At 35.9% G+C, this 20,364-nt stretch overlaps 1 protein-coding gene across 12 annotated transcripts in view; it reads right to left on the minus strand.

The window, feature by feature from the left end:
* The window catches only part of PPHLN1 (periphilin 1), a 157,187-nt gene that overhangs the window by 134,515 nt on the left and 2,308 nt on the right, over positions 1 to 20,364 (minus strand). For 7 of the 12 annotated variants that reach the window (XR_004678780.1, XR_004678779.1, XM_035002855.1 and 4 more), the window contains exons 2-3: positions 11,739 to 11,830; positions 1,118 to 1,282 (exon numbers count right to left, since the gene is read on the minus strand). Coding sequence is in view for 10 of the 12 variants with exons in the window: in XM_035002856.1 (XP_034858747.1) it covers positions 1,118 to 1,282; positions 11,739 to 11,830 (257 nt within the window). In the remaining 2 variants the exon portion in view is untranslated. Of the gene's footprint in view, positions 1 to 1,117; positions 1,283 to 11,738; positions 11,831 to 14,826; positions 14,870 to 20,364 lie in introns of all 12 variants that reach the window. The other 5 variants (XM_035002860.1, XM_035002859.1, XM_035002858.1 and 2 more) reach the window with 2 other exon arrangements.

Raw genomic sequence — 20,364 nt, forward strand, 5'->3', positions numbered from 1 at the left:
GGCAAAATCCAGTATTTCTACAATAGTGATAATGTACAATGTTTACTTGTCAACACCAAATTCCTCTCCCTAAAGGAACAGCAAGATATTTAAAAATTGAACAAAACAAAAATCCATCCTAAGAGAAGGAAGCTATGCACCCCAAACTTTAAAATGACAAGAAAACACTGAATAGTCTCATTACTACTTTAGAATTGTCAAGGATCACCATGATGCAGTAGTAAGAGAACTGGACTTCTACACATCCCCAACCCTGGGTAAATCACCTTACCTCCATTTCTTTGAGGGCAAAGTATGGAAAGTAATTCCAACAGCCAATGTGAGGTCAAATTTTAATATAAACAGTGTTTGAATATGTACTGTTAATTGCAATATTATATAGTAGGGAAGGGGAAAAGAGAAAATATAAGTAAACAGTCTAGCAGAGGAGTGATGTAAACACACAAGCTAAGTCAAAGGAACTGCATCAAGGAATAGTTGTAATTAAGTTCAATGACAGATTATTGCAACATTAAATACATACTTCTAGATTATTAAAGATGATCAAGAAAAAAATACAATAGCAACAATAATGGTAATAATAGAAGCTAACATTTAAAAAGTGTTTATTTTATATAGGACAGGCAGTGTTTTGAGAGCTTTCTACTTTGAGTTACTAAGTAAACTTTAGTAAGTATAACAAAAATGACACTGAAGCTCAAGTGTAACCCAACCTCACCCACAGCATCTCATCATGATGAAAATAATCAAAGTAATTATAAGTGGATACATCCAGTAAGAGATGGTAACCACCTGCTGCTCATCACTTACTGAGTACCAAGGCAATGTAGATTATCTTTATCTGCTTTGCAAATTCTTGCCAATTTCGGGGATAAAAACACAGGCGAGTTGGAATTAATGTCACTTAGATAGAGCTACCCAGAGTGGCTTACCCACTTTGTCCCAAGATTCTCCATTACCAGTTCCCATTTGACAGCTCTAGCAGGCAACTCAATAGAGCATCAAGCAGGAAGTGTTTATTCAACTGCCTTCATGGCCAGTCACATAAATTTCAAAAATTACATGATTTTTAAACTTATAAAAAATAACAATTAGTACACGGGGGAAATTTACATACTCCTCTGTGAGGTGGACCACTTCTTCGATCATGAGAAAAACTGCGGCCCTCGTCATATTCTTGGTAATCAACATGACTGTAATATCTACTGTAGCTTCCTTCACCAGGTCTGTCTAGCAGTGATGGTTTCTTTGGCACAATATTAACTACTCTATGGTAGCCATCCTAAAACAGACAAAAAGAAATATATAAAAATCACTAATTTCTCTATTTGGTTTTGGAAAGGTTTTTAAAAAGTACAGGAGTTCTTATCCTTAATCAAATAGAGTAAATGTATAAACAAACAAAAATGCATTAATGAAATAACATGAATATAACTAATAGCAAGGTTTTCACATGGATTAAAGGAAATAAAACTGTCAATGAAGAAAGCCAGGTGTTTAAAATAACAAGCAGCAATGCTAAAAACCAATCATAAATAAAAGAAAAAATAGAATGTTATTGTTTTAATAAAAAATAAACTACAGAATGTTACAGTAGCTCTAATCCTAATTGCCTAAGAATTTTAGAAACAAAACCATTTAAGATAGCACACATCTTTAGTCTACTGTGTTTGAACTATACTGTTTTGAAGAAATACAAAATCTTCACACATAAGGAACAGCAAATAGGGAGGTAATACTAAGCTAGGCCATCAAGAGGAAACATTCTGCTATTTCTCCAGAAGCACTGGAGAGAAGAGAGCCTTTGATTTCACAGGTCTGGAAGCAAAATAAAACCTGATATAAAATTTGAACTGATTTTCCAACTAGTATGTTGTTAATATTTTAAAGTTTTAGCAACTAAATGGATTTTTTTGTGGGGTTGGGAAATTGGACAGAGGGAGAAGAATACCTCTCTTGGGTTAGTAGCTGCTGTGAAATAACTGAACAAAAAGATGATTATCAACAGTAAGAACTAGAGAGCTACAGAACATGTATTTGTAAATAATCTGGGCTTGAGCATATGTCTTTCTACCAATATCAGATGAAATATATGTGAAAGAAATTAGAATGCTATCAAAGTATAAGACATGATCAATTTAAGTTAACTGATTTGACAAAATAAAAAAATAAAGCCCAACATTCAGGGCATTACTATTCCATCTTTATGTCTCAGTTTCATTATCTGTACAACAGATTAATACTAATACCTACCTCAAGGAGTTGCTGTGAACTAAATGAAAAACAGATTGTAAAGCATTTAGTACAATGTGTAGGACACATTAAGTGCTCAAAAATGTTTGCTGTTTGGATTACCTTTTTCAAGTCTAGGTGAAACACAATTCCTCAAAGTATCTATTTCCTTAAATTACTTCTTAGCGTTAATAACTACAACTATTCAATTATTAAATTACTGTGTCCTATTCAAATTTCCCAATGGGTAGCAAATTTATTAATGTGCTGAGAAAAAAATAAAATCAATAGTTACAACTATTTGAGAGCTAAAAGGATCTACCTAATTTTTTCCTATAAGGTGGTTTCTTTCTTCAGTATGTGAGATATTACATTGTAACACATATTTTGTATGTTGACATAAAACATAATAGACAAATGAACCCATTGACTCTGTCTTGCAAAAACTGTCTTTCAGTAGAGATTTCAATTAAATCTAAGCAACCATTGAGCCTCTAAAAAAATTTAACATTAAACCAAAATTGGCAACTTTATAATTTATATCATTTTCTAAATCAAAATTTGTTATTCATAAAATTAGAATCACTTATTTCTCCAATTCCAAGAACCATAAAATTCCATCCTACAATATCCTTGTTTATTTGTATATATTTATTTGGAGGGATAGTGGGGTAAGCATGCATGTCTAAACATTTTTATGAATAGAGAGATTATTTTACAAAGCAACCTTTTCCTTTGTTCAAAGTGATTTTAAGATTGTAAAATGCATATGGTGAAACTTTCAAAGAAGAAAACTCACATCACATTTAGTCATAGATTTAACAAATTGTTTTTTCCAAATAATAAATGAAAACAATCATTCTGTTGTTAATCAGCAACAGAAAGAAACTCCTAATGACAGTTCTGTATCTAGCAATGAAGATCAAACACATTTCCTTTGTTTTGAAAATATTCAAATATAAGTACCTTATACCATCTCACCTCTATAGGCATCTATTCTTTTTTTTTTTTTTTTTTTTTTTTAAGATTTTATTTATTTATTTGCCAGAGAGAGAGAGAGGGGGAGAGTACAAGCAGGGGGTAGTGGCAGGCAGAGGGAGATCATGACCTGAGCCGAAGGCAGACACTTAACCATCTGAGCCACCCAGGCGCCCCTTTAGGCATATATTCTCAAAGAAAACTCCCTAGTTATATGAAAAGATTTAAGGAAATGAGGATGACTATAGGAGTCTGTGATAAAGCAAGACTATATTATCAGAAAGTTCCTATCTTATCCAGGTATACCATTCAAGGATTTTTCTTTCCAATTAAATCCATGATGGGAGGGAAAGATTTCAGAATTTTTTTCAAAAGCTTTGTTTATAAAAAGTTCAAACAGTACTTTATATTACCTGCAATGCCAGACCTGATTGGAAACACGTGAATTCTCATACAAATTTACATTGAGCTATAAACATGTAATTTTCCTTTCTAAATGCTAACAGAAGGACACAAGGCTTCAGGTACTTATATGGTCGGAGCCTCCATTTTAGAAATACCTTGGAAAACAATAGCACCATTATATACAAACCAGAAATAAAAATTATGACTTCTAAAGAATATCTTAAAAGATTTTTAAAGATAACAGGATCATTTTTAATTAACTTAAAAATGAACTCAATAGAATCAAAACATTTCTCTTATTTAAAATGCAGATATTTCTCGGCGCCTGGGTGGCTCAGTTGGTTAAGCGACTGCCTTTGGCTCAGGTCATGATCCCAGGGTCCTGGGATCGAGTCCCACACTGGGCTCCTGGCTCAGCAGGGAGCCTGCTTCTCCCTCTGACCCTCTCCTCTCTCATGCTGTTTTCTCTCTCGCTCGCTCTCTAATAAATAAATAAAATCTTTAAAAATAAATAAATAAATAAAATGCAGATATTTCAAATCTTGAGTTTGGACATAAAATTTGAATTCACCTCAGTGAAATCAATTTTCATTGCTTCTGTTTATTATGAAAAATATGTACAGTATACCATTAAGATCAGACTATTATCAACTTAATACAACTATTACATATTTATACTATGTATCAATTTTTCATGGCTGTTACTAGAATTTCCAAAAATATGCATAAAATCTATCAGATCTGCTCCTCCAAAATTAGTATTAATGTTTTATGATCAGTCAGACCAAAATAAAAAAGTACATGTAACTCATTTAAAAAAAATTTTTAAGCCCATTTTACTTAATCATTGATCTGTTCTGGAAGAATATAGAAAGCAACAACTTGCATATAAATTTAAATACTTTTTTGAGAAGTTATAGGTCAATGAAATTTACACTTTCTCATAAGTCACTATCTCAGGGGTGAAACAATTCCTACCATTAGGCCCACTGAGTTTCTGAAATAAGGATTGTTCAGTTTGCTTGTGCTAATGAAAATCTCATCAGGTTAAGATACATATCAAATTAGTTTTGCAATTTTTAAATCTGAAATGGTGATCATGTTTTGTTACAAAATAAGCAATTATTTCTTAATTTGCTATAAATTCCAATTTAGTAGAACTACCTCTTATGAGAAATACTTTCATTTCAGTAAGTAAAAGCACCGTTTTGTTTCATTCAATATTTAAAAGTCAAATTTTCCACACTAATGTTTAGTCTCACTCCTAACTGGGGGCAAATTACGAGGATTAGCACACTTCTTTAAAAACATTTCTTTCCCAATGTCATTAAAATATACTTGGCACAAATTCTAACAGAAAAACATTTTATTTAAAGGAAAAATTTTAACATATAAGCTCCTCCTGTTAAGCATCCTTATCATTTAGAGACATATACTAAAATACTTATTGGCACTTGAAATAGGGTATCTTGGGGGCGCCTGAGTGGCTCAGTCAGTTAAGCGTCTGCCTTCGGCTCAGGTCATGATCCTGGGGTCCTGGGATCGAGCCCAGGGTCCTAGGATCGAGTCCAGCATTGGGATCCCTGCTCAGCGGAAAGCCTGCTTCTCCCTCTCCCTCTGCCTGCCACTCTGCCTATCTGTGCTATCTCTCTGTCAAATAAATAAAATCTTTAAAAAAAAAAGAAAGAAAGAAAGAAGTAGGGTATCTTGGATTTACTTCAAAATAATCTGGGAGAAAAGAAACTGGGGGAGGCACAGACAAAACAAGATGGACCATGAGTTGATAATTGCCACTTGGATGATTCATCCATGGGGAGTTTATTTTGTTATTTTGTCTACTTTTAGATCTTTAATTTTTGTTATTATAATAAATGAAAAACTATTAAAACTCACTAACCTACCAGCAAAGTAACTAAGTATGATAGCACATGTAAATAGTTAATGCCATTATTCCCTAAAATAATCAACTTAGTATGAATGCAAGCTTCATGGGCATAAAACCTTGGTCTCAATTCACTGCTCTATTCCCAGCACCTGGAACAGCACTTGGCACATAGTAGGCACTATATTCGTAACACACATTCTGCTTCGCTATATCAATTTTATGTTACTTTTGGCATCACATGCTTTTTATTAGAAAAGTACCACACAAACCACACATAACTAAAAAAATCTACTACACAGACTGGCGGACTTCTGCTTTCGAAATCCTAAGGTTCCCTCACTCTGCTTCCTCATATTTTGTGACATGCATTTCTATAATAGCACTTATTCATTTAATTCACTCACTGAATTTTCAAAGAAAATGGTTTTGCATTTCAATGGCATTGGGGAATAATGGATCAAATATGTGAAACTGGAACTGCCCCAGAAAATCAGGACATTGTTACAGAATGTAGCCAAGAACTCCTCTTTCCTCTCTGGAAATAATGACAATAAAAAGAAAGTTAAGTTCTTGCAATTCTGTCAGCCAAGAAGGTAAAACACCTCCTAGGGCAGCTCTACATAAAATCAAAACTCAGCAGATGAACACTTAAGACTTTGTATTTCATGTGTGTAATTTTCACATTTAGAAAAAGCTGTAAAAAAAAAAACTGTACTTTTATGATATGTATACCTATGTAGTTAATGAAAAGCACACTTGTCCAGTTTACTTTGAAATACATCAAAAAATTAGATGGATTAAGTAGATGGATAAAGGACAGATGGATAAATACATGATACAGAAAGTTTTCATAAAATGTTAATAGTTGAGGGGCACCTGGGTGGCTCAGTCGGTTGATTGTCTGCCTTTGGCTTAGGTCATGATCCCAGGGTCCCGGGATAGAGACCGCATTGGGCTCCCTGTTCACCGGGGAGTCTGCTTCTCCCTCTGCCCCTCAACCCCTCGTGTTCTCTCTCTTTCTCTCACTCTCTCTCCCAAATAAATAAAGTCTTTAAAAAAAAAATTCTCTCTTCCCCATTAATGCTCTTTAAATAAATCTTTCAAAAAAATGTTAATAGTTGAATATAAGTAGTGAGTAAATGGGAGCAATAAGAAAAAAAGAGAAATGCAGTAAAATTGCTTTTCTGTTAGAGAACAGAATCCAGATATACAAAATAGAATATTATCTTGCTCTATCCCAGGCCCTAAAGATAGCGAGTGCTCGCTTTTTAAAGGATTAACTAGTTTTATATTTAGAAAAATAATCTGCCTTTTTAAAACTAAGTTTTTATTGAAGAAATATATACAAAAAGTGTATAAGTCATAAATGACTCTTAGATTAATTTTCACAAGGTAATTACACCGTATAACTACCACCCAGATAAAAAAACTGAACATCCCTAGTATGGCAAAAGCCTTCCTGTGCTCTCCCCCAGACACTGCTCCTCTCTCCTAAAAGTAACCACTTCCCTGGTGAGTTTTGCCTATTCTGAAACTTTATACAATACGTAGGAAATACAGGATATACTCTTATATTTGGCTTCTTTCTTTCAGTCTGATGTTTGTGAGGTTCATGCATGTTGCTGCTTTTGCAATGGTCCATTCAGGTCCATTCATTCTAATTGCTGTGTAAATTGCACAATTTATCTACTCTATTATTACACATCTGGATTGTTGCCAGCTTGGAGCTGTTATGAATAATGCTGCTTGTGAGAATCTTATACAAGTCAATATGATATACCAATATGGTTTTTAAAATAACATTAGATGATCTGCTTTGTAAGCAAATATTTTTAAACGTTAAAGAAATTATATTTTTATTAACTCCAAATTCAGGAATTATAAGTTCACTGATTTATATTTCTAGTTCTAGTGTCATTTATCAGTTTTCTAACCCAAGGATTCAGCAGGTCCTTGAAATCAGATGTGAATATAAAATTACTTTTTTCACCCAAATGCAGCAACAAATGACAATAGAATTATCTGTGACTTTGTCACTAACAGAAATCATAGATATTTTCATATCACGTTATAGCTGTTGCAGTATCTCAAAATACCATTTATTCTCATCACTTTGAAAATATAGTAATGAAACTCTCACCATTAGCTCTTAATATTTAATGGTCTACCAAAGAAGTACATATTACTACATTACAAATTTATTTTTTAAGTTTGATATATTCAAATATAAGTGGTCTCCTTTAATTTTGTGTATTTTATAGTTTTAAAAACCCTACTCTGAAAAGGGATCCATAGGCTTCACCAGACTGTTAAAAGGATCCACGGCACCAAAAAGTTTAAGAAACTTTGCTTTATTTAACTAAAATGTAGGTGTAACATACAAAGCAAAAAGATAATTTCCAAGAGTCATCAAAGGCACATAATTGAGCGGAGGGGAGGTCTTTAAATTTCTAACCAAAATAAGGCCACGTTCACCAATAAAAGTGAGTCTTGAGGAAGGGGATGTGGGAAAAAGAAGGATTTATCAACTAAGGAAGGCTTATTGGGAGGATGAAGGGACCAATCTAATAGAATTAAATTTTTTTCTTAAAAAGGAGAGGAATGAAGCTATGCAAGGTCTGGGCAGGTTCTGTGCTCTCAGAAGAAAGGCATCTAGGCTCCTCCCTGTATAGGAGGAACCAAGTAGCCAGAGAATTTAGGAAAGTCAGATTTACCTTTGGGAATTTAGAGACAGCTGAGTAACTCTACTATGATTTTAAATGCACTTGTGGTATAAAATGTATCTATCTGCTTCCTGCTGATGAAATTATTTTATAAAGAAGCCTCTGTTTCATATTTACACACAAATGATATAAAAATGAAAATGTGTGGGTTTAGATTTTACTAAAATATCCTCATCCACTGAGAACTTCCATCACCTGTCATTTTACCTCAACTCTCAACTCCTGTCATCATCAGCAACTTCAGTGTTCATCTACGATCTGCATTTCCTAACTCTGCATAAGTCACCTATAAACTTTTACACAACACTGATGTTTAGATCTTAGCTGCAAAGATTAGGACTTAATTATCTGGATGGGGCCCAGACATTCATATTTAAGAGCTCTCTGGGTGACTTCAATGTACAGTGAGGACTGAGAGCCTCTAATCTAAATCCCTGATCCAAAATCTAGCCTCCAAGTTTTCCTGATCTCAACTCCAATAACATTCACCCACCCTCTGTCCCTACCATCATCCACTGGACTTTAATCAGCCAGAACTGTCCTCTCCTGGAAACTACACTTCAAAATATCAATTGCCTATCTTTCTACCACACTGTGGTCTTCAGCCTCACTGAGCCTTGCTCACTTCTTTCAACCCACTGTCCCTCCCACAGCCTTACCTCCTTTCTGAATCAGCCTGTAACACATAATATATTACCTCAGTAATTCTCTGAGTCAGAACCTTCAATATCCTTATCTTTCTGAGTCCACCACTCATCATGCAATCTTAAATCAATACAACAACTTGCTTTCTCCACTCCTAAACTGGGCTACTTAGGTAATAAAGCACACATTCCTGCAGACTGGTGCCCCTATAATACTACAGTGCACAAGCCCACTGCCCCTCAGTCAGTCTTTTTAAACACCTCTAGTGAGGAGATACCAACAATGGCTACTCCCAATTCAAGGCTGGCCTTAAGTCGCCCTCTACCACCTGTACTTTCAGGGGATGATCTTGCTACCCCTTCAGAGAAAACAAAGGCTATTAGGTATGAACTTTCTCAAATCCATTCTCACACAATGACCTCGAGATCTGAAGGGCCCTTCTTATGTCTTTAGGACAACTAATTATTCCCATCTTAAAATTCACTCCTCCCCAGCTGCCTCCAATCTTAACTCTGAGCCAACTTCCACTGCAGTGTGTTCTATGACACAACACAGCATGCATAAATAATGCAGCATGGTGTAATAAATGGTGTAATGTAACTTTTTCCATGATTTGATCATGAATATTTCCCACTGTTGTCTGAAATTACATTTCTGTATATAAATCCCTGCCTACATTTTATGGCTTCTACAACATTCTACTGACTTCTATAAATGTTGTACCATTCAACACTCACAATTGTTTTGAAGATTAAGAAGTTTATATATAAAACCCCCCACTTACAGTAAGCAGGAACTAGTTAAATATGTAATTATAGTAAGTTACCACTTAAAAGTCATCCCCTCTCTAAATGTATCTTATTTTATAATTTGGAGTCATGTGTTACATTAAGGGAAAAAAACCTAATTAGAAAAGGGAAAAAAAAAAGGCAATTCCCCAAAATTGAAAACAAACTACAACAAATCCAACTATATATCCAGTTGGTGGCATAACCACACAGATAATTCTTTTAAGTATTCTTGAAATACAAATTCCTACAGGATATATCATTAGAAAGGTAGGGGTCCTAAGAATTTTTTTCCTAAAGTCATCCCTTTTTCCATCCCTGCATTACTCCCACATCATGTTTATCTATATCACTTTGTTTTGTTTTTCTAGGTAAACTATAATTTTATCAAATTGAATTTAACTCAAAGTTTAATTAGAAACTACAGTCTATAATAAATAATCTATAAATAAAACCTGGACAGAAATGACCTACAGTAATAATTAAGTCTACCCATTCTGAAATAGGGTAGGCCTCTTTCTTTCCTCTTTTTTTTTTTTTTCCTGGTTGTCAAATGATCCTTTATTGAAATATTTCCTTTGTAGTTCTTAACTAGCTGGACATTCCATTGCACCACTATTGATGTCATCTATGATGTCATGAGGGTGGCAGCCATCAACATTGCAGCCCACAGATTGGGCAGTCCCCAGGATCTCCTTAATGGTTCCAGAGAATTCTCCTGCTAAAGATCAGTGATGCATCTATCGAGCAATGTTGACGATATCATCATAAGTGATATTTCTACTGTGCTTAAAGTTTTTCTGCTTCTTTCAGTCTCTTGGCGGTTCCTTGAGGCCTTTGACAATCAGAGCAGAGGCAGAAAATACCACTTCAATCTGGGCCTGTCTTTCTGAATGGTCAGTTTCACTGTAATCCTCAGACCCTTCCAATCATCAGTTGCTTCGGCGAGGTCATCACCAACCTCTATTGGAGAAAGACTCAGGAGGCCAATCTTGGGGTCCAGGGCAGACATAGCACCAACTTCCCCATCAGTGCACCCCAGGTATATGACTTGGATCTTGTTGGGGTTGGGATCTCAAACTTAGGCAGCATGGTGGAGGCAGCTGGTGTCAGGATGAACCCGAATGTGGGACTACCAAGACAGTTGCACCTTCGCCTCCTCTAAGCCAAAAACCAAAAAACCCATCTTTTATCATTTTAGATCAACCCCAGCCTAAGCTGTAACCCAGGCCAAAAGACAATGCTGAAAATATATTACCCATCTAAGTGGGTTGTAGGACTTACTCAGAATACAGAAGTAAAAAAAAAAAACAACATATAAATAAATATTTGTGCCCTTTGATGGTGTATGATGAATCTATAATATATCCACATAGTATCACCACAACCCAAATCCCCTGGTGCTTAGAAGGCGCCTGTGTAAAAGTTTAAGATTGACAGCTTCTTGACCCTCCCCAAACTTTCCCTTGGGTCTCTGCAGAGGATTTTGGGGAGAAAGTGCATATATTCACTCAATAAACATTGAACTCCTACTATGTGCCACATACTAGATGGTGCTGGGAATACAATAATAAGCAAAATGGCAAGCTCCCTGAGAAGAGAAAAGCCCTAATTAAAAATTTCCAATTCCCAAAGCAACAGAGAGACAAGTAGGACAGTATACTAAAAGCTGCCTGCCTGCCCCTGATCTGCCCCTACTTCATAATTTCACATATCCAATTTGCAAACATTTTTAGGAATACAGAAAAATAGGTGATAGCCAATAGTAGGAGCAGGTGCTTAAATACTCCTTCATTAACTGACAGTCCACCTTTATAAAGCCTCAAATTTTCTTCACAAATTCAATATAAAAATCCTCCATTTTAGAAATTTAAATAAGAAATATGAAATATAGATTACCTACATAAATGCTGTCTTTTATTTTCAAACTTTTAATTTTTAAAATATAAGCTTAATCTGTCTATATTTCAACTTAGACTGGTCAATTTTTGGCACTTAAAAGATTTTGCTAGGCCTAGCCTTGATGTACCAAATTCACTTAGATACTAGGTTTTGAATTATTCTACATCAGTAGCAACTTACACTGGGGTGATTTCGAGGAGGTACTCGTTCTCTTGGAAGTCTTTCATAGTCATATCGTCCTTCAGACCACATTTCATCTCTTCTGTAAGCCACTAAACAAAAAGAAACCAAAGAATTATGGTTTTTATGTTATTAGAAACAATAGAGATTTTTAAAAGAGTAGTTACATTTTTTTTAAGTATCTCTGGAAAATATTTGTTGGAATGTAAGTGACCAAAAGAAAAAAAAGAACGATTAAGGCAATTCTTCTTCAAACAATTCGGAAATGTTCTTTCTAAAAAAATGTAATAGAAAGCCCCACGCTCCATTTCAAAGTCTATTTAAAGCTTCAAAGAGCTTGTTCCCAACAATTGTGGTAAAAAGATCCATAAGACCACAAATATTTTTTCATTCTTATAGTAAAAATTAGAAAAGATTCATTTTCATGAATAATTTACAATGCTGATCAGCAATGCTGCTCCTGTTTCCTGGTGGATGGTTTCTCTAACACCAGTTTCTAGTTTTGCTGCATTCCTAGAGCTTTATCTCTTCTATGTGTTCAATTAAATGTTTTTAACTGAAAAGTGTTAAATAAACAATCCTATAAAAACATTCTCAACAAACCCTGAAATAAATCACTCTCGATTTTGCTTTTAATGCTATAAATCTATTTTAATGCAAAGGCACTCTCGTAAAATTTGAAATTAAAATAAAAGTTATGTCAGCATTTTTCATGTTTGGGATACAGAGAGAAGCCTCCTCCTTTGAGAGCTGATGTGTTCTGGATAGAGGGCTAATGCAGTTCACTATAGAGTCCAGATGAAAACAATATGTGAACAGGCAAAAGACAAGGTAAGCAAGAGAAACAAGAGATGATGAGCAGAGGGTGCAGGAAATAGCCTGAAGGTCATTTATATAAAGTGGCAACACAATGGATCAGGGGTTGGCAAACTTTTTTTATAAAGGACCAGACTAATATTTTCGGCCTTGAAGGTCATAGGTCTCTGTCACAACTACTCAATTCTACTGTTATAATATGAAAGCAGCCATAAGCAATACATATAAATGTAGGGGTGTGGCCGTGTTCCAAAAAAAAATTGTATTTACAAAAACAGGCAGGCACTCCACAGGCAGCAGCTCAACAACCACCAGAGTAGATGAGAAATGGTTAACAGAACAGAACCAGGAGAAAGTAAAGCAGGTTCTGACCCAAGAACTATGAACCATCCTGAAACACAGAAGGATAATCACAAGTGAGAAGTGAAAAATGGGACAAGTACTAAGTCAGAACCTTTGTAGTACATAGAAAATAGGGCAACAAGTCAAGACACATAGTCTGCAGATTTGTAGAAAAGGAAAATTTCTCAAAGATACATGTCAAAAGATTTTTGGTGGCTCTTTACGATGTAATAGCACCAAGAGTGGCGGCGGGCGGGGCGGGGGGGGAGATGACATTCCATTTTGGCAGTATAGCATTCTAATGGTTTAGGCTAAGAAAAAAAACAAAGGCTGGAAGATGAGGGCAATATTTTTTGACACTATCCACGGTACAATCTTAATTTTCTCTGTAAAAACAGACCTACAATATTTTCTAATAGAAACAGACGCAATAAAATGAACTAACTCAAAGATGCCTAGAAAAATCTTAATTTAAGTTACAAATTAGCTTTTAACATTATACATAAATCAACCTAAATTCCAATCCATAATCAGACATCATCAAGAATGTTATTTCAGGGGCACCTGGGTGGCTCATTCGGTTAAGCACCTGCCTTCAGCTCAGGTCATGATCTCAGGGTCCTCTCCCTCTGCCCCTCTGCCCTTCCCCTACTCTGCACGCTCTCGCTAAGTAAAATCTTTAAGAAAAAAAAAAAAGAGAGAGAATGTTATTTCAAAGTAACCAGTCTTTTAGGTACAAGAATTGATGGAAGCTTGAAAGAAAAAAAAGAAATTATCAAAATTACTCCTCCGATACCACTTTTACTGAACCCACCAAACCTGTGACTTGTTTATCCTACTTGAGGATAAACCAACTCCAATCAAATCACAGAAAAAAAAAAAAGAACCCAAAATAAAAATGGACAAATGATATGAAGACAGTTCACAAAAAAAGGAAATACAATGACTCCATCTTTTGAAAAGATGCTCAACTTTCTTCAAAATAAGGAAGATGAAAACTAAAACTATAATGGGGTACTCATTTTCACCCCAAGCTCTGCAAAAATCAAACTGCTCTGACGAGAGAAAGAAAAGTAATACTCTCATATATTAATGAAACGAGTATAATTTGGTACAGATTGGGAAAAATGGGCAATATCTATTAAATGTTACACATATGCTTTGGTCTGGAAATTCTACTTCTCTGTATACTTGAACAGGTGCATAGAAAAGACTGAAAGCAACCTAAAATGTTGGTCAGGAGTATACAGATTAAATAAAATGCTGTGCATTCAAATAAAGGAATATTATGCAAGCCATTTCAAAGAAAAGTAACCTCATATATAATATTGAAGGAATGCCAAGATACACTGATTTAAAAAAAAACAACAAAGGGTAGATTAATATATTGAATATGCTGCCACTTTGGGAAAATAAAAAGATAGGGTATGAATATATATCCATACGCACAGACTACTTCTGGGAGTATAAGCAGGAGAAATGTAACAGTGCCTGCCACTGGGTGCCTGGGTATAGGAAGGTGAATATTTTCACTGCATAATGTTCTATACCTCCTATTATCTATAACAAAAATAAGTAACTACATTTAAAGGTCCTGGAAATCACTCAATAAGCATAATGCCTCAGTGGGAGGAGCTCAGTGACCCTTGATCTCAGGGTTTTGAGTTTGAGCCCCATGTGGGGTGTAGAGATTACTTAAATAAGAAAACTTAAAAAAATAAGCATAACATCTCAAGTGATGGCAAAAATTATGAATATAAATTAATGCGCTAAAGGAAAACAAGTAAAAATAAGACTGTATTTAAGAAAAACTACAAGAGTTCTAAGGAAATACTATATAGTTTCTTAACTAGATATAAAGCTACAATATTAAAATTACTGGCTTCCCATACACAAAAAAAAATGTAAGAATAACTACTAAACTACTTACTTGAGTCCTTTCAGGAATCAAATTTAAAGTTTTCAACAATCTCCTGTAGGAGGGGGGGAAAAATACAGACATAAGGATTTGTGTCTGTATAAACCAACCAATGGAGAAAAATAACCCTTCATTATTTGTATAAATAAAACTCTCAAAATAAAAAAAATTATGACCATTAATAAGCCAAACTCCCTTCAAACACATCTTTAAAACAGAAGATATTCTTTTGACCACCAGAGGCCACCCAAGTTTCATAAGAACAACCGAATTATATTAAAGAATTCTAGTCCTAATTTTGCCAGTTGAGAGCTGGGCAGGGCATCTCTCTTAGCCTTCTCTCTGAAAGAATTGCATTAGATGTTTAAAGTAATTTTTACCTAGAATATTAAGATTAAAATATCTCACATACTGAAAAAATTCTAGCATCCTTAGTCTGGAAATCCTTACAATTTTATATTGGCAATAAATGGTCCCATGTTCAAGTCATCTCAAAATCAAGGCAAGAATCATCAACTCATCAAAGATTATTAAACTAGGTAAAAATTTGATGGAGAACTTTTTTTTTCCGGTTTTTTTTTTAGTATAGTTGACACCCAACACTACATTAGTTTCAGGTGTATGACAGAGTAAATATACATTATGCTATCTATACTCACAAGTGTAGCTACCATCTGTCACCATACATCACTGTTAGAACAATCACTGACTATATTCTCTATGCTGTGCTTTTTACTCCTGTGACTTTATTCCAGAACTCGAAGCCTGTATCTCCCACAACAGAGAACTTTTTAAAACTTTCTCCCAAGGGGCTCCTGGGTGGCTCAGTTAGTTAAGCGTCTGCCTTCAGCTCAGGTCATGATCCCAGGGTCCCAGATCCAGCTAAACAACCAGCTCCCTGCTCAGCAGGGAGTCTGCTTCTCCCTCTGCCCTCCCCCCCCCCGCTCGTGCATGCATGTTCTTTGTCAAATAAAATTTTTAATAACAACTTTAAAAAATTACTATATATTTTCAGAATAAAGAATATAAAAATAGGGGCGCCTGGGTGGCTCAGTTGGTTAAGCGACTGCCTTCGGCTCAGGTCATGATCCTGGAGTCCCGGGATCGAATCCAGCATCGGGCTCCTTGCTCAGCAAGGAGTCTGCTTCTCCCTCTGACCCTCCCCCCTCTCATGTGCTCTCTCTCATTCTCTCTCTCTCAAATAAATAAATAAAATCTTTAAAAAAAAAAAGAATATAAAAATAGAAGACAATAAAAGACTAAAAATATATACGCAGTAGTGGTACTGCTCAGTCATAGGGCACTCTTTTTTCTTGATTATTCTTTTCACTTAATCCACGTTTTTTTTTTAAATTCAAGTTAGTTAACATACAGTATAATGTTGGTTTCAGTGTAGGATTTTGTGATTCATCACTTACATATGGTACCTGGTGCTCATCACAGCAAGCTCCTTCCTTAATACCTATCACCCATTTAGCCCATCCCCCTGCCCATAAAAAAAAAACAAAAAAGATACTGATATTTTAGTAAGACTAAACAGAGCTTGCTGGAGCAAAATAATTAGCAACCACCAGGATAAAACACCACCTCCCCTCCCCGCAAAAAAAAAAAAAAAAAAAAAGACCCGCACAGGGGCGCCTCGGTGGCTCAGTCGTCAAGCGGCTGCCTTCGGCTCTGGTCGTGATCCCAGGGTCCTAGGATCAGGCCCCGCATGGGGCTTCCTGCTCAGCGGGAAGCCTGCTTCTCCCTTTCACACTCCCCCTGCTTGTGTTCCCTCTCTCGCTGTGTCTCTGTCAAATAAACAAAATCTTAAAAAAACAAAAAAACAAAAAAAACCCGCACTAGTGAGGCCCATGTCAAATTATGAAACATCCTTCACCCTTAAGAAATCTATATAATTAGGGAAAGAGGAGTATAAATATTCCCTATGCAACCTTGTACTGTTAGTAAAACAAAACAGAAGACACAGTTTGATGATTACATACAAAAGAAAAGAAAGAATATTGGACTATAAAGAAGGTAAGTCTTAAGCTGGATCTTGAATTAAAACAACAGAAAGGGGAAAAGATAATCTATTCAGCAACCTTCTGATTAGTAGCACATGTTGTTTATGACATTACCCAGATTTAGAAAATTGACCCATCCCACAACTAGAACCAATCAACTAAATTTAAGCAAAGATACTCTCTCACTGAAGTGATCATGTTACTGTGTAATCACTAATCTCCCATAGTGGAGTCCAGAAGTACTCCAGTAAAGTTCTCTGATCCAACAGGATATAAAAACTGAAGAATAGAACTGAAAAATGGAAGGACCCTCTACATCACAACTAGGCAGAGAACAGGATTAGAATTCAGTATAGAGAATGTAAGCTTCATTTAAAAGTTTGCTAATTCTCTTATGCCATATTCATTAGAGAGTATGTTTAATATACCACCATGGTATATCAAATCCAGAAAGAAGTAAGCCTTTTTTTCAGCACCCCAGAGAGCCAACCATTATTAGGTTGACTTACTTGAGGACTAAGAGAATACGGAGGACTGGAATTCCCAGTGAGAGTAGCCTAGAAATTGAGAAAACAGAAACTCACAGGCAATAATACCCTTCTGTCAAACCATTCACACTTTGAATCCACAGGCAAGGCAATAGGTAGATCTATTTTTCACCTTATCCAAACTGGTTATAGTAGCAGCTTAGACCATAGAATAACTGTGCACGCTGCTCTTTTCAGCTTCCAGTATTAAGTACACTCAGAATTTAAAAAACAACAACAACAACAACAAAAAACCAGGGCGCCTGGGTGGCTCAGTCAGTTAAGAAGCATCTGCCTTCTGCTCAGGTCATGATCCCAGGATCCTGGGGTGGAGCCCCATATCGCATCGGGCTTCCTGCTCGGCAAGGAGTCTGCTTCTCCCTCTGCCCCTCCTCCCGCTTGTGCTCTCTCAATAAATAAATAAAATCTTAGAAAAAAAAAAAAAAACAAAATAAAATAGCTTTCCCTCCTCTCCAAATCCACTCCTTTCACTCTATTTTCATCAGTAACTATTTTGATAGTGAACTATGGCTAGTGAAAAGTCACATACGACCTTATACTCTAGATGAGCATTAGGCATTTGCACTGGCAATTCCCCACCTAGAATGTTTTTCTCCAGCAATCTGCATGGCTAACTACTTCTTCCTTCATTATTATCTTCTTAATGTCATTTATCTAATCCCCCTAAAGCTTCCTATTCTTTTCATAGCACTAATCATCTAAGATACTATATAACTTATTTTTGATGCATATTATTGGTCCCTTGCTACCAAGAATATGAACTACATGAAAACAGGGATCTCTATGTTCTTTATTAATAATAAGCACCTAGAACAACTTCCACAATGTATTTGCTCAGTGTTCATGGAGTTAATTTAATAATGCTGGTAATATGCCTCCTCTAGATAAATGATTCCCATATCTCCACTTCCATCCTGACTCTGTTCAAGAGAATATATCACAAACATCTGCAACCCAACATGCCAAAAGTTCTTCACACTTCTCAGAAACCTGCTTCATCTTCTGTCTTCCCCATTTTAGGCAATGACAACACCATGTACCCAACAGCCCAAATCAGAAACCTGAATCATCCAAGACTCGAAACTTTTCATATCTAACTATTCATTAAATCCAGTTATTTTTTTTAAAGATTTTATTTATTTATTCATAAGAGACAGAGAGAGAGAGAGGCAGAGGGAGAAGCAGGCTCCCCGCTGAGCAGGGAGCCCAATGTGGGACTCGATCCCAGGACCCTGGGATCATGACCTGAGCCGAAGGCAGATGCTTAACCATCTGAGCCACCCAGGCGCCCAAATCCAGTTATTTCTATTGCCTCATTATATAAATATCAGTTGCTCCTCATCTAGCTATTGGACTCCCCAGCAGTAAAACACTTCTCTCTGCTTCTCCCTCGCCCTATAAATTGTAGCCAGAAAGTTCATTCTGATAAGACACCTGATTTAAAAATCTCTCAGTAATTCCCCATATACTGAAGAATGAAGATTCAACCCTAACCTTAAAAAAAGGCTTATTTATGACCTTGCTTTTGCCTTTCCAGCTTCACCCCCACCACTTCCCCAACAGCTTAGCACACTTTTCCTCTGTCCCTCGCCCTGCTCATGCTCTCTCTCAAATAAATAAAATCTTAAAAAAAAAAAATCTTAAACTCATCTCAGTATGAGATCCACTGACCTTAAAGCAAGGTAAACATATTCCAGACATGTTACATTGAAGCAAGAAGATTTTAAGGACTGACTTCAACCCAGAAACTAGATATTACTAATATTTATTGGAAAATGTTTAAAATTCCAGACAACTAAATTAAAAATGAATTTTAGAACATAATTAGTGAAGGTCTATGAAAATAAACGAACACTGATGTCAATTAACATGGTCAAAATAGAGCAAAATATCTACTAAGATTAATCCCTGTTCCGTGCTGAGGGGGATAAATGTAGGAAATGGTAGTTAAGAAAGCCAAGAAAATTTAAATAGAGTCTTGAGAGATTGCTTAAATGTGGATGAATAATGGAATCCAAAAAAAAAAAGGTAAAAGAATTATGGAAGATGTGTCTGAGAAAGTTGGAACTGATCAGAATGGAAGATTTGCATTGCAAAGGAACAGAAAGTAAGCCTGCATAGGAATTCGACAAGCTCTCCTTTCCTCCCCTTTAGTAGATATTACCTCTCCTATTTCAGATAAAGCACAGAGGCTCTGAAAAGCTCAATCTCAGAGCCAAAGCCTGGAATCATTCAGGTCTGCATGACTTTAAATCCCACGCCCTTTTCATCATATCACATTGCTTCACAAAGGTAACAGGCAAAGACAGAACACATTCAAGTGCATTAAAAAGTAAGCAGCTAGAGGAGAAGCTCACTGCAGGCTTTTAAGTCTAGAAATAAGGTGCAGGGGAAAATATCATTCCAGAAGATTAACCTGACAGTATACAAGACAGATTAAAGGAGGGGGCGCCTGGGTGGCTCAGCCGGTTAAGCGTCTGCCTTCTGCTCAGGTCATGATCCCAGAGTCCTGGGATTGATCCCAGAGTCCGGGGATCAAGCCCCGCGTCGGGTTCCCTGCTCCGTCGGGTTCCCTGCTCCGCGGAAAGGCTGCTTCTCCCTCTGCCTGCTTGTGCACTCTCTCGCTCTCTGACAAGTAAATAAAGTATTTCTCAAAAAAAAAAAAAAAAAAAGACAGATTAAAGGAGAATAAGGCTTAAGGAAAGGAGACTACTGACTACTAACTTAAAGTACTGCATTCTCTGCTAGTTTCACAAATTACTTGATTTTTCGTGCTTTAAGGATACCTCTTATATAAGCCCCACTATACTGTATTAAATACTTAGGAGATTCTTGATTGTTCAATGTAAGTGATCAAGTAATTGAAATTATAAAAATACCAGATGTTTGCCTATATATGTTTACAAATCTAAATCTTACTTCCATCTGGATAAAGCTTACAATCTTAACTGCTCAACCTCCTTCCAGTCTCAGCTCTCCTCTCCATTCTACCTTTA

The sequence above is a fragment of the Mirounga leonina genome, unplaced genomic scaffold, assembly GCF_011800145.1.
Source record: "Mirounga leonina isolate KUSES-001 unplaced genomic scaffold, KU_Mleo_1.0 Mir_126, whole genome shotgun sequence".
NCBI classification, from domain to species: domain Eukaryota; kingdom Metazoa; phylum Chordata; class Mammalia; order Carnivora; family Phocidae; genus Mirounga; species Mirounga leonina.